General features: G+C 36.4%; 1 protein-coding gene across 2 annotated transcripts in view; it reads left to right on the top strand.

Annotated features, from left to right (window-relative positions):
* Positions 1–8,237, top strand: part of LOC126252875 (RNA-binding region-containing protein 3-like) — a 43,330-nt gene extending 35,093 nt beyond the window's left edge. The window contains exons 5-7 of one of the 2 annotated variants that reach the window (XM_049953832.1): positions 4,370–4,523; positions 7,464–7,667; positions 7,749–8,229. In XM_049953832.1, coding sequence (XP_049809789.1) covers positions 4,370–4,523; positions 7,464–7,635 — 326 coding nt within the window. In that variant the 3' untranslated portion in view covers positions 7,636–7,667; positions 7,749–8,229. Of the gene's footprint in view, positions 1–4,369; positions 4,524–7,463; positions 7,668–7,748 lie in introns of both variants that reach the window. The other variant, XM_049953833.1, reaches the window with a different exon arrangement.
* The last annotated feature ends 7,620 nt before the right edge of the window (positions 8,238–15,857 follow it).

The following is a 15,857-nucleotide window of genomic DNA, read 5'->3' as shown; positions in this document are numbered from 1 at the left end:
TACCATGTGCTACGAGATAGGTGCATTTAATTTAATTGCTCATAAGTGTAATTCTTCCATTACTTAATAGTAAAAGGGCAAACTTCACTTCATTAAGTTTTCTCAGTTGCTTACCCTTGCAGCAGGTAAAATTAATAACATATTAAACTCATTTTGCTTATGTAAACATCTGAAATTTTACACATAATGATTTTATGGAAACTCTCAAAAGTTGTCATTGGACAATGCTAATTTTCTACAAAGCAGATAAATAAGCAGGTATGACTGTGAAATATTCCCCCGCCACCTTTCGTGTATATTTACACCAACTTGTTTTCGCATCTTAGACCTCGGTCAACAGAAGCCCTCAGGCACGTGTGGCAACCCGAACCTGGCAAAATTTGCTATTAAACAATACTTTCAGCAAAGCTGTTTGGCACATAAGATGATTACTGAATCATCTGATAACACATTGTAATAAACATTTACAGCCGGAACCGTGCAATACCTGCCTTTAAATAAATTATTATGGCTGCAGAACCATATGTAAAAAAAAAAAAGTTTGAAATTATTGCTGCTAAATAGTAGCTATATCTCCAGTCTCGAATCTTTCCATTTTAATGTGAATTGTAAGATATACTGTTACTGTTCATCTGTTAATTAATGGAGCAACATTTAATCATTTATTAGATCTGCACATACGTTTTTTTCTCAGTAAAAAGCAGAAAACAAGGGTCCTAAGTCCCCACAAATAAAATTGGCAAACTTGCCAGCACAATCAGTGTATGCCTGCTGTCTGTTCTACTGTGTATTAATAAAGTTTTGAGAGGAGATGAGAAAGAAACTGGAAAACTTTCCAAGAGAGGCAGTAGTTTTACATGTTTGCAGAAGAGAAAGACCAGAACTTAACAGTTCATGCAGTTTATTGTTACTTAACTATCCTGTTGTGGAGAATTACATGTATCCAAAAATTCAGTAGCTGCTGAGTCATTTTAAGCAGTGACAATTCCTTCTATTGAAATTTCATGGATATTTTACTTCACAAGTCCTTTTCTTGCAAATTCATCTGGGATATACACTGAATCCAGTCTACCACAGCAACATTGTCAATAGCTTCATCAAGTACGTTATTCACATCTTTCATTTTGAACATGTTATTTTAGGGCACTACTTTTCTTTTCACTTATTCCCATAGATTTTCAATCAGGTTGTATTGGCAGTGGTAAAGGAGAAGCCTCACAAACCCGTTGTTCTGTTCTGAAAAGTAAGCAGTCAAGTTCAAAGTAGTTGTAAAGGTGCTTGTGGCACCTGACTCCCTCCAACATCTCTGCTTTTATATAGCAGTTAAAAAAAAATTCTCTTAAGGCACAGACAGTTTCCTTTCACGTGTTCGAATTAGGTATATTTTCCTTATTTTCCTTTATCATCGAGTGATAACTGACATTATGCTTGACAGCAGCTTCTAAACCGTGTAATAAATCCAAAAACCAATGTCTAAACACATCACTATTTATCTCCTAGTGATTACCACTGGATTTGCTGTATATAAATATTAGCTTTGCACACATAGCCATAATCTGAAAAATGACAAGTCTCCTTCCTTTGCCACTTAGCACTTTCGAGCCTTCATATTCTTTCACATGAGCTTTCTGACACGATTTTAATCAGACCTTATTAAGAAAAATAATGATGTACATTTTTCTTAGAGAAGTTGCTCTTGTTTCAACAATATTGTATCTCTCCATCAGGCTGCATCTCCCAATTTCACATTTTCTCTATCTGGATTCCAAAGGTTTGGTAATTCTATCAATCAAATGAGCATCTTCTGTGCCTTGTAAGACATCTGTCACCCTTTACCATGAGGGATGCTAGGCAAAATTGTAAAATTCCAGTTTAGTGCAGTCCTTCCAGGAATCATATAAATCAGTAACATTCTTCTTCCACTAATTACTTTCCTCGGAGAGTGAAACTTCGTTTCTTGATCATAAGTTTCCATCCCCTATGTTTCTGCACTTATTCTCTGTACTGTTCAGAGGGAGTCATCATACATCTTTGCTGTTGCAGTCAATGGGGCCAACAAGAATCCAGCTGTTCTGGGATTTTCATCACAAAAAAATTTTTTACGCTTTGTATATAACTTACTTCAGCTGACTCTGTGTGTCTTTTAACTGAGTCACCTTAACCCACAGACAAGAATAGCAGTATTAGAAAATGAAAATCAAAAGTCTCTCAGCAAACAAATAACTCTTCAGTACAAGGAACATGTAAGTAACTGATTGAGTGAAACACAGTAGTATGAAAAAAGACTTGAAGTGGGTGGTGCCTGAAGGAGGATGTAAACTGCCCTGCCAAAGGCTACTTACAATGTTTCAGTACCATTACTAAGTGAGTAATCTAGGAATACTCTACAGACCCGTAGGTATGACTCCTCTTGGGACCATAAATACAAGATTAGACTAATTACAGTGCCCTCAGAGACACTTAAGTAGTCCTATTTCCCACACTCCGTATGTGAATGGAACGAGGAGAAACCCTAATAAAGTGTGGCCCAAAAAAATTTACTCTCTGTTTCCTTGCTCATACTTTCAAAATTAAATGACAGAAATGTCTCATTTCAGTGTAGTTTAAAGTTCAGGTTACTGAAACCACTGTAGGTGTTTGAAGAGGTCACTACTAACATACGTACACAGGTGATGCCACTGAACTGCTATGTGAACTACCAGCTGCAACATGTTCGGCTGGATATCTGCACACGAATGTTCGATGCTTACTTGAAGTTCATCCAACGTACATGATTGTCACTAAATAACACACTTGAGTATTGTCTTTAGGCAAAATTCCAGAAGCATTAAGTCTGGAGAATATAATGCATACTCAACAGCATCTCTTTGGCCTGTCCACCATGTGGGTAGATTTTTGTTGAGGTACACCATGACATAATTGTGGTAGATGGCTAGGGCCCCATCTTGTCGAAAGTAAAACTTTTCATTGTCATAGAATTCACGGATGGCACATAAAATGGGTGTCTCAAGCACCTCTAGGTTCACATAACCAGTAACTGTGCTGTTAAAGAAGATGGGCCCAATCAAATCCCAATAAGATAATCCACACCACTTGTTCACTTCCCATAAATTCACAGCTTGCCCGCATTAATATGCAGATTTGTAGTGGCTCAGTAGATGCTATTGTGACAGTTTACTCTACTACTGAGTTTAAATTGAACGTTATCAGACCATACGGTCATCTCTACAAACACTTCATTACTGTGAATCATGCTATTAAATCACTTGCAGTACTTCATTGTACGATCTGTATCATCCTAATTCATAATTGAGCTGTAGCGCTTAAACTTCGCAGTCTTAAAAATCTGCTGAACACTTGAGCGCCTCACCCTGGTTTCCAGGGCATATTGTCTCACAAACTTGAGTCATGAGCAAGCGAATTGTCATAACAAAGCACAGGAGTTCACTGGGCTTGTTGCTGTTAAAGGTCGTCCAGATCATTGATTGCATACATCTGTAACACGGCCTTCAACTTCAGGTTTGTCTTGAATGCACACAGTTGTTACACCTGTAGGTGGGCCTGTTTGAAACACATTATGCTATTGGCGTTCAAACTCATTAATGTTGTCGTGCTTACTGTACCACTTCAGAACTGCCTTCATTTCATCAAATGTCAGCTTTGCACCTAACTAAAAACAAAAAAAAGCAACACTTATGTGAGGGCTCATATAACAATAGAAAACAACATTATTTGGTGACTATAAAACAAAACAATGATTATATGGTGACTCCCAAATAGATAAACTATTAAACTACCAAAAATTACATGTTTCCAGAATATAATTTGGAAGTTATGGACAATTAAACAATGTATACATTTTTTTGCGATCGTATTGATACAATGTAAAGTACCCTCTGCTATGAACTTCACAGTGGTTTGCAGAGTATAGATGTAGATTAAGAAATTAAGCACAGTGTGACATGTGAAGCAAGTCAGTGATGAATGTCCTTTTGCTAGTCATTGTGGGGGAAGGGGGGGGGGGGGGCGACTGCTGCCAGTTATGCTGGTCCCAAGTATAGTGATATGTGCGCCTCATACATAGTTTTGTCACATGTTCTTCAAAGAAGATCAAGTGATGTGCTGCTGTACTGGTGCCAAAGCTCCAAACCCATTAACCTTATGAAATATTTCTGTGTGCCAAAATACTTACAAGAAACAGCTTAAAAATAATAAAATTCATGCACATCTGTTCTAAAAAGTTGTGTAGTATTAATATACATTTTAATTTTATTTGTATTTATGTTTCAAGGGGTCTTTGCTTATTTCTTACCAATACCTTGTTATTGATCTTTACTCTTTAACATTATGTATTTAATCAATTCTCTAGATCAAAAGCATTTGCCAGTGTTCAAGAATTACCAACCTGGAATTCCTTCCTGTCGCCTCTATATAAAAAATATAGCCAAGCAAGTAACAGAGAGAGAGTTACATTATATATATAGAAGATACAACGAACCCGATTCTGAAGAGCAGGGAAACATGTAAGTATTCTCTGTTGTGGTATATTAAGAAACATTATTGTGTACATCAGAAAAAAATGTGTTACAGTAACTAATGTTTCTTAGAGGATGAAACAAAGTTCAAAATATTTAATAATTAAAAATAATTAAGTCTGTTTCTTCTCAACATTTTTGTGTATCTTGTATAATATCCTTCTCAAGTGTACTTTTTAAACTGTGTTCACAGAGATTTCCATTTTGTTGATGCCAAGAATATTTGCAGTTATTCTCAGTGTCTACATCTATTTTGTACAAATCTGGAGGATAGACATTGTTACTGTCATATTAACAGTTATTGAGTACATGGTGTTAAATGAAAATCATTTTTATTTACATGATTCTGATTGTAGTAACATATTAACAGTATTATGAGAAGGATAGATTGCTACTCACCATACGGAGGAGATGCTGAGTCACAGATAGGCACAATGAAAAGACATTATATGCATAAAATATGATGACAAATACATAGAAGGAATAGGCTATAGTAAATTCTTGGGACTGAAACTTGATTATAAATTCATTGAGAGGAGCATACCACAGAACTGTTGAAACAACTAAACAGATCTTATATTTGCAAAGAGGATGCAACAAGTACAGGTGATATGAAAGTGATATGAAAATAAAAAAGCTAACATGCTTCACTTACTTTCATTCCATAGTGTCATATGGGACCATTTTTTAGGGCTACTCATCAAACACTGACTACTGCTTGTAACATAAAATTTGCTGCTACATGCGGCATAACAGGATGTGAGATGAGTTATGGCTATGCTCACCTACTTAACAGATGAGGTCCAAATTGTACCCTTTCCAAAATATACTGAATACACTGAAGCCTCAATTGTAAACATCCCCCCCCCCCACACACACACCTAACACATTAAATTTATACCATATTGCAACAAAAATTTCTTATTAGTACCAACAGGTGCAAGAAGTGTGTTGTAAGTTTTGCAACAAATGGCAAAGGTTGTGGTGCCTGCACCTTTCCAGTTTGTGTGGTAAAACTTCCTGTTTGGAGATCCTGTGTGCAGTCCATAACTAATTAGGTATTCTAAATCAATCTAGCTTGCTTATGAGGCAGCAGACACTTTAGCAAACTTTAAAAAAACTGAAGATTGAGATGTTGGGAATGTGAGAAAACATAAATGATTGGGATTATGGAATTATTCATTAGCTCCAACTTTCTGTGCTTTTCCACAAAGTATTGATCACAGAATGACGATTACCAATCAACCGTATCCCAGACATGTTTGATGGATTCCTGTCAGACAAAATGTGAAGACCAGGGAAGCAGTCATATATGCGCCTACAAAGAAGACATGCCCATTACTTACCACATGTGGCCGTATGTTATTCTGCTAATATATGGTGTCTGAAGATGCCTGAAGCTGTGGTAGGACACACAGGTGCCCAATTGTGGCACTGAACATGCATGCAGACTGTGTTGTAGGGCTTAATGAAGTGTAATTCATTTAAAATCACTACATTTTGCTGTCAGTACACCTCTTACAGCGTTTATAAGATGATTATGATCTGAGGCACTTGTAATTTCTGGATAATAGGAACCAACATAATGACATGTACCCTGCAGATGACATCAGTCAACTGTTGATGCAGATAGGTCTACACAGGTTTAGTTTTAGCCTACGCTGTGGACGAAAGAGTGCAGTCTCTTACCACCATGTGAAAAATTCGACAGCCATTCCGTACTATGATCAGATTGCATTGTCCAGTACTGTCTTTCCACTGTACTTCTCCTCTTTTATCCACTTATTCTACATACATATCATTTGTGTGTCAGCATCTCCTGTACGAACCAAATTGTCACTGAATATCAAACTTTCTCTTAGAAAGCTACCTTTTAGCCTCTTTCAAGCTTGCTCATGTGCTGCTATTGTGTTCTTTGTAGTCAACAGTGTTGACTGGCACCTGTTTTCATGTCTCCACTTTATTTGAGGATTCTTTACAGAGATTAGGGTAACAATCATGTAGCCTGTTGCAAAAAGGAAATTTTTGAGGGGCCTAAGTCATCTCTCTCTAGTTTTAATCTTGCAATATTATGAAAAGGAAAATTTCCACTTACCATATAGTGAAGATGCTGAGCTGCATATAGGCACAACAAAAAGACTATCACAAATAAGCTTTTGGCCAACAAGACCTTTGTCAAAAATAGATGACAGCTGCATCCACAATGTGTGTGCTATATGGTGAGTGACAACTTTCCTTTTCATAATATTGTTACATTCCATCCCGGATTTTCCATCGTTTGATTTAGTTTTATTCTCTTATTGCCAGGTCATTGTTGTACACATTGTCCAAGTTAAGATTAATTTGAGTCATTATTTCTGGGTATGGTAATTTTACAAACATTAGTGTTAACTCCTGATAAACACTAATGTGTCTCAGGAATTACTAGAGGACTCAAAACAAAATAAAATTAATTTTATTTCACTCTCACCATCTGATCCTCTTGCCCTCTTCCTCACAGTGCTGTCCCTTGTGGTTCTCTTACCATCCATTCCCTAACTGCAGCTTTTTACAGGAACTGCTTTTGGCATGACACATACTGTCCTGTGTCATAAATTATCAAGTAAGGTGGTGCATTGGTTTAGGTCCGAGGTTCATATACTGGATGGTTGGAGTGCAAATTGCCATCTGGCTATCCAGATACAGGTATTTTCATTTCTCCGAAATCATTGCTGCAAATGCCAGGCTGTTTCTTCAACATGACCACAGTTGATTTCTTTCCCCATTTTTCTCCAGTCCAAGAAAGTGCTTCACGTGTAATGACGTCAGTATCAACCATATCTCAGATTCTAATTCGGCTTCTTAGCAAATATCCATAGAAGTTTTTGTGTGTAACTATGTTTTGTAGTTGTGGTTTTGCAGCAGTTAAAAATTAATGTTACACTGCAGGTTCGACATACGTTTAATGAAGGAAGGTCGAATGAAGGGTCAAGCTTTCGTCACATTACCAAGTATGAAGCAAGCTCAGTTAGCACTGAAAGAGACAAATGGTTACATACTCAAGGATAAACCTTTGGTTGTGCAGTTTGCTAGGTCAGCGATAGCAAAAGATAAAATGTAGAATAATACACCATTTGAGTTCATTCATCCTTGGTAAGTCATTAGACTTTATTTTCTATCATAAATGAATCTCATTGTGGCCAAATCATCCTTATATGCACATTTATGTTTCAGATGTGGCACTCACATACATTTCTACCATTGGAGATAATGAAGACAGAAGAAGCAAGAGATGCAGCAGAAACTTCCCTGACATGTAATAGAAATTTCTTTTTGTACTGTTATATAAATATCTGGTTCTGTATTTGCTTCCTTATGAACAAGGAGAATTTACGAAATAAATCAAATAATCTGTAAGAAGGCCAACATGTGAAGTTATAAGAGAGAGATGAGTAAATATGCGAGTGCTCCTATAAAGGACATAAAGCATACCTATATTCACAAAATGTTGCTAGTGTTTGACTTCTCAGAATATTATGGAAAGCAAACAGTGCAGCCTCATAACATCCTTTTGTACATTATACAGTGTTTCTTTCTTTTATAATTCTGTCTCCACCTGTTTGAACTGTATTTACATATATATACTGATGTGCAGTTGTATCTTAAACATATTTTCAAGTAATGCTGGAATTTTGTTTTATGTAAATATGGATTGCGCCAAGTACGAAGAAAGCTCACTTGGCAATAAAAGAAATGAATTCTTACATACTGAAGCATAATTATTCCCAGAATAAACAACAAATTCAGTTACTAGGATGGAAGAAACAAGTGAATAGTATGAGGAATGATTTCGAAGATATGACAAATTTTGAATGGATACTTTTGGTTATGAGTGAAGGGCAATGGTGTTATTCAATTGACATTTTTCTCTTTTAACATAGTTTATTACACTTGGAAATTTTAATATCAAATTAGATCTAAGTTTGTCCCTATAGACGGTAACAGTGCTTTGCCGACTCAACACTGTTTAAAAGTAATAAATAGTCTAATTTAGATTGTTTTGTATTCAAGGTCTAGTGTTGTAAAAAGGTGATTTTTATTCAGGGAGTAAACAGGTAACTTGTTTTAACATAAAAGTAGACCAGGGGATTTTTCATTCCCACTTTACATTGCTGTGTGTGAAGTAATTATGCAACCCACTATTTCACGTCATTGTACTACCTGAGAAACCTAAATAATGTTGTTAAGTAAGATATTGGGAAACACTTTTAATACGCCAATAATGTGTACACTGTTTGCTGCTTAATATTACCACAGTAAAAATAGAGCCCTCTTAATATATTATAACTAGCAGTCTTACAAACCAAGTTCTTACAACCTTCAAAAGAGTGAAAACAGCAATAGCTAACTCCATCACTCTCATTGTCTACAGTGAAAATATTTTTGGAAGTCATCCATCTGGACTCTTATAGGTTAGCGAGTCTTGAGCTAGCTGTTTTAGAAACCACATACTGTACTAAACTCACAGCCTAAACACTGAGTAACCCCCGGCCCCCCAATTATACTCTAACCTCTCATCATTATTTACCAAAAAAGTAAACAACTTCACTGAAGTGCATCATAGGCAGACTGGAATGTAATCATTACATTTGGACATTAAAAAACAAAGTAAAAAATAATCCATGATACTGACTCAAAAGTTTCAGTCTACCACCATGACTTAAAATTAAACTTTGTAGACATGTATTGCCCATGATTATTATTGAACCATTGTGAACACTTGTTGAATGTGGCTAATGAAATAGATGAAGATAATTGAAGGAGGAAGGAATGTGTTTAGTGAGAGTTTAACTAATGCAGTGTTTGGAATGCTTAATTTATATTAAAGATGTATACTGAATGACCCAAGTTAACTACAATGCTGAAAACAATTAGGCAGGCCTTACACACACACAGAGAGAGAGAGAGAGAGTCTTTTCTGTCAGGCTATTAACGTTTTAGAACTTGGTAACGATAGCACATCTCATGTCAGATTTGTTTTGCACATTCATCTCCACTGAACACCAGCAGCCAATGAGATTTAGTCCCCCTCCAGGTACCATGCTGTGCATAATGGTGTTTGACATTATGGTACTTACCGTGCTCCAGTCTTCTCCATTAAAACACTTTATTCATTGTTGTCAGCAGTATAACTCCGTAAGACTTGGCAATGTGGAATGTCTCTCTCTTTCCTTTCTCTGCCCACTGAGTGTAAGCAGACCCTTTCCGCTCAGGTTCTCATAGAGTAGCTGGCACTTCCAATGTCTTAATGGTAGTACATATGCATCTGACATTTTTTGGATAGTATTTATGTTTGTCATAAATTGTGTTTGATGCAAACAGTGAAGAATTCATGTCAGAATTTCTACCACCAGTTATGTGTCAACATATCTATACCAACATTGGTTATTTACAAGTTCAAATTCGTCCAACAGATATCACACAAGTTTGCTGCTCGTTTACTTTTCTGCCCCAGAGCAATAAGTTTTGAGTAAATGTAGGTGACAAAAATGCATGGTTAAAAGTTGAAGTGTAAGAATTAACATGCATCATGATAAACGTGAGCCATGGAACGTTAAGATTTTCAAAAAAAGTGCAAAGACAAAATCTGTCCATGACACCAAAGAGTTGCATGTATCCAAACGGCCATACAATAATTTTGTGTTGTTTCTGCAAGGAGGTTCAGCTTGCAAACCGGCACTTGGAAATTTACCAACAGTAACAAAAACAAATGGGCTATGTTTTACTTGTTTGTTTGATATTAATTGTTTACATTAATCTGCTAATAAAATATTCGCTATACTCTTCCCCTATTTCTTTGAGTGGTTATTAGTACCTTTTTGTTATAGTGGTAGCAGGTTCAGCTAGCAGATCCTGATTCGCCAGCTTCCATTTCTTATTTTGTTTGTTTTTCAGTTTTGTAGGTCGCGTGTGGCTTTGGGAGTGTCTACATTTGCAGACTATTTTTCAGACAATAATGAATTCTGTGTACTGCAAACTGCTTTCAAAACTACAGATGCCACATGTTCTGGACTGAGGAGAAGCAATTTCCTTAATACTGTAAATATGCTATAGATAATACCAAAGGCAGTACCCACCATTCTTCTTGCTCTACAGTGCCTGTAGTTATAAACTGTGATGGAACTTTGACTATTAAATGGATATGGTTACATTACTGCCACTACACTGTGGAGCCTGTGTAAGAAAATGTTTAACAAGAGCACCCAAACATTTGGGGAATGTGCACTTCAACTCGAATTTCTTGGCAATGCTGTGCTAGTCTTATGATGTAGACAGTGACTATAAAAGAAATGAAAAAATAATGTCATTTGTTACAAGTTATACTTCATTTATTTATTTTATTATATTCTGACCAAGATGTTGCAGTGGAGCAGGCCGCAAATGAAAACCAGACACCATCTGACAATCAAGATATATCGGAACAGACTGATTTGTTCTGACTTAACACCTGTATTGGAGAAAATTAAATTAATCCCAAGGTGAATAGTTAATTTGTTTCAATAAGTGATTTATCCATACAAAAAGTTATATCCACATCAAATGAAGACAAAGATTAATATGAAGTTTTTGGAAAATATGTGGCATCCAAAATTAGAAGTCTCTCTGCTGAATATTTACTTAAAAAAAGACAAGAAAATTTCAGAAAGTCATGCTGAAGATAAATTAGGAGGGTGAACTACTATCAAATCCTGCTTCCCATAGAGCTACAATAATCTGAGATCAGTTGTTTTGGGTAATGGATTTATCTAATCATCAAGCAATTCTGAAAGTTATATAATTCTAAAACCACCACAAACCTTAGTATTTTACGTATTGACAACCTGGAAGTGCTTTTTCACCTATTAAAAAACAGTTACCTTAATGTAATATTCTTATATTGCTGACATAATTGCTCTACCTATCTCAGGAACAGTGAGATTTATTGTACATTTTGCTCTTCCAAGTAAATAAAAGATTTGTGTAAGAACCACGTGTAAACATATAGTGTTCAGTTTCGAACAATGCACTTTTAATAAACATTTCATGCAGTAAATTGTATTTCATCTAGCACCTGCTAAAAATTGCAAAGTTACAAGAAGTTGTTCTTTCATATTAATAGCTTTTCTGAATTTAGTATATTGCTTTGATATAAGTGGGCCAATTTTATAAGCAAACTTTTGAAAATCAGCTTGTTTTTATTCTTAAAAGTCTCAAAAACTGTGTTGGATGCTCAGACACTGACTGACTGTAGGCACCAAAATTTTACATCTCCATCTAGATCTACAGCTATACTCTGCAGACCATCCTGAGGTGCATGACGGAGGGTACGTCCCATTGTATCAGTTATCAGGGTTTCTTCCTGTTCTGTTCACATATAGAGCCCAGAAAGAGTGATTGTATGGAGTGCCCCTGTGCGTGCAGTAATTGTTCTAATCTTGTTCTCACGATCCCTATGTGAGTGATATGTAGGGAGTTGTATATTCCTAGAATAATAATTTAAAGACAGTTCTGGAAACTTTGTTAATAGACTTTCTCAGAATAGTTTATGTCTATTTTCAAGAGTCTGCCAGTTCAAATCCTTCAGTATCTGTGCAACACTCACCCACAGATTAAACAAACCTGTGACCATTCGTGCTGCTCATCTCTGTATACATTCAATATCTGCTGCTAGTCCCATCTGGTACGGGTCCCACAGACTTGAGCCATATTCTAGAACTGATTGTACGAGTGATTTGTAAGCAATCTCCTTTGTAGGTTGATGGCACTTCCCCAGTATTCTACCAGTAAACCAAAGTCTACCACCTGGTTTAGCCATTAATGAACTTCTGGGTTCATTCCATTTCATTTCCCTATGATGTGTTGCACTCAGGTATTTATATGAGTTTGCCAATTCCAGCAGTGACTCACTGATAGTATAATCATAGGACACTATGTTTTTTTTCATTTTGTGAAGTGCAAAATTTTACATTTCTGAACATTTAAAGCAATTTGCCATTCTCTGCACCACTTTGAAATCTTATCAAAGTCTAATGGAATATTTATGCAACTTATTTCAGATAGTACTACATTACAGATAACTGCATCATCTGCAAAAAGCCTGATTTTACTATGAGTATTGTCTGCAAAGTCATTAATATACAACATGAACAGCAAGGGTCCCAACACACCTAATGGGGCACACACAAATTTACTTCTACATCTGATGATGACTCTCCGTCCAAGATAACATGCTGGTCCTCCCTACCAAAAATTCCTCAATGCAGTCACAAATTTCTCTTGATATCCCATATGACTGTACTTTTGACAATAAGCTTAGGTGTGTTAGTGAGTCAAATGCTTTTCAGAAATCAAGAAATAAAGCATCGGCTGTTTGCCTTGATCCAAAGCTCTCAGTGTACCATGTGAGAAAAGTGCGATTTGAGTTTCACATGATTGATGATTTCGAAATCCATGCTGTTTGGCATTGTGGGAGGCCATTATGTTGGGGACTGATGACCTCAGAAGTTAAGTCCCATAGTGCTCAGAGCCATTCTGTTCAAGGTTCTTCATTATGTTTGAGCTCAGATTATGTTCTAAGATTCTACAACAAATTGATGTCGAGGATATTGCATGATAGTTTTGTGGATCACTTCTGCTACCCTTCTTGTAGACGGGTGTGACCTGTGCCATTTTCTAAGAACTGGACATGGCTTTTTGTTTGAGGGATCTACAATAGATTATAGTTAGAACAGATCTTACTTAGCTGCAAATTCAGTATAGAATCTGACAGGGATTCCATCATTCCGTGGAGCTTTGTTCAGTTTTAACGATTTCAGCTGTTTCTCAACACCACTGACACTAATACGTATTACATTCATCTTTTCAGTGCCATGAGCGTTAAATTGGGTATTTCTCCTTGGTTTTGTTTTGTAAAGGAACAATTTGAAAACGGAGTTAAGCATTTCAGCTGCCTTTTTTTTTTTTTTTTTTTTTTTTTTTTTTTTTTTTTTTTTTTTTTTGCTGTCTCATTCACTAGGGACTGGACACTAATTTTGGTGCCACTAACAGCCTTTGCATATGACCAGAATTTCTTTGGGTTCTGCGAAAGATCACTTGACAATATTCCGCTATGGTAGTCATTGAAGGCATCACACATTGCTCCCTTGACAGCAAAATGTGTTTCATTCAGCATCTCTCTACTGATAAACCTACACTTTCTTTTACAGCTATTATGCAGTAATTTCTTGTTTCCTTAGAAGTTTCCTTACAGTGACTGTATACCACAGAGGCTCCATCCCATTATAAATTGTTCTACTGGGTACATATGTATCCGTTGCGTGATCAACTATTTTTTTTTTATTGAACTAGAGTTGCTCCTCATGCTCCTGCCCTGCACTGAAAGTTTCAAGTTCCTCATGGAGATATAACACTACTGATTTTTTTTATCAAGCTTACTGAACATATATATCTTTATGCTTATTTTAGTTGTACTTTGGTAATCATTGTTCCCACAAGTGGTCACTGATACCAGTTTCAATGTGGACACCTCAAAGAGGTCAGGTCTGTTTTTTGCCATTAGATCCCATATATTCCCATCATGAGTGGGGTTCCTAACTATCTGTTCGAGGCAGTTTTCAGAGAAGGCATTTAGTAATGTTTCAGAGGGTGTCTTATCATGTGCACCACTAATAAAACTAATTTTCCCAATTAATTGTTGTATGATTAGTCTCCACTGATGATTACAGTATGATTGGGAAACTTATATACTAGTGAACTGAGGTTTTTCATGTCTCAAAATCCACTCTCAAACCTTCAGAGAACATTTTTCTTCTTTCTGGCATCTTTAGAAAAATTACACAGGCCATGATATTGTGTTTTGATGCTGTCAACGAGCCAAGCAGGATGAAAGAGATGTACGGCACAGGAACATTTGTATGTATCATGCAATAACTATCAGATATGAACATACCTAATTGAGCCATACATTTATTACAAATTTTAGCATTTCACGAACTATCATATACATATCTGTGAAATATGTTTCCAGTGATTTCTATGTTTATGCAAACAGTGAAAGAAATTTTCTTCCCAAACACAAGATATATTTGGAGATGAAAGTGTCAGATGTAAATGCATCTTTACAGAACACGGGAAATTAACAGACCTTGACTGTTTGCTATTGTCTCTCAAAACGTTTTAGTAATTGTTGCTTTGAAACTTACTGGCATATTAAAACTGTGTGCCGGACCGAGACTCAAACTCGGGACCTTTGCCTTTCGCGGGCAAGTGCTAGAGCACTTGCCCGCATTCTAGCACTTGCCCGCAAAAGGAAAAGGTCCCGAGTTCGAGTCTCGGTCCGGCACATAGTTTTAATCTGCCAGGAAGTTTCATATCAGCGCACACTCCACTGCAGAGTGAAAATCTCATTCTGGAATTGTTGCTTTCATTTATCAGTCCATTCAACATCTACATAGCCAACAATTTTAGATGCTTTATTACATAAAGAAATTATGCTGCCATTCACCTGATTCTCAATGTCATTGGACTTCTACAGATATTAGATATTTCAGAGTAACTTACTCATCCCCACAAATAAAGTAATCGATGAATATTGAATTAGCCAATAAACAGGGCAACACTTTGGCATATTTAGTTTAGTTATAAATGATAGGACACTACAGTAAGCATGCATTCATAAGAAAAATTAAATGTCAGTTCTCATAGAAAACCTGTGAAGTAGCCAGGAATAACATCTAAGATTATGGTTACAACCTAGTCCAATAAGGAGTATGTCCTTTCAAAACAACATAGGAATCTCCAAAAAAAAAGCAGAATCTATTAATGAGGATGAGAGACAGCTTCTTTATAGCCTGTAGTTTTTGGAGAGCACTCTGCACCTCTCGTAAGGTTCCCAAATGGTGCTAGAGCCGTATGTTGATCGTAAGCCTCTCACATCCTCTCTCAAGAAGATCTGGTGGCATCCCTAATCCTTATATCGTTTTAAGTATTGCACTCTACCAAATAGTGACTAACCAGTCATGATGTTTGTGAACTTGCATTATCACATTCAAAACAATTTCATGTTATTTATTGCAAAATTACATCATGTTATAACTTTGTCTTACTGAACAGTTATGGATATACGTGGGAATGTCTTAGAGCTCATGACTATCTGCCATGACGGACATCATCTTAAACAAGTATACTTGCCTTACCATACTGCATTGGTACGGTATCAGCTACCACCAACTGAAAATCACAGCTCGCTGTCCAGCTGCTGTAGTCCGTTTCAATGCTCATGTGAGTAAGTGATATGTACATATT

This window comes from Schistocerca nitens, chromosome 4, assembly GCF_023898315.1.
Source record: "Schistocerca nitens isolate TAMUIC-IGC-003100 chromosome 4, iqSchNite1.1, whole genome shotgun sequence".
Taxonomy (NCBI): domain Eukaryota; kingdom Metazoa; phylum Arthropoda; class Insecta; order Orthoptera; family Acrididae; genus Schistocerca; species Schistocerca nitens.
This window is presented reverse-complemented; position numbering and strand designations above follow the sequence as displayed.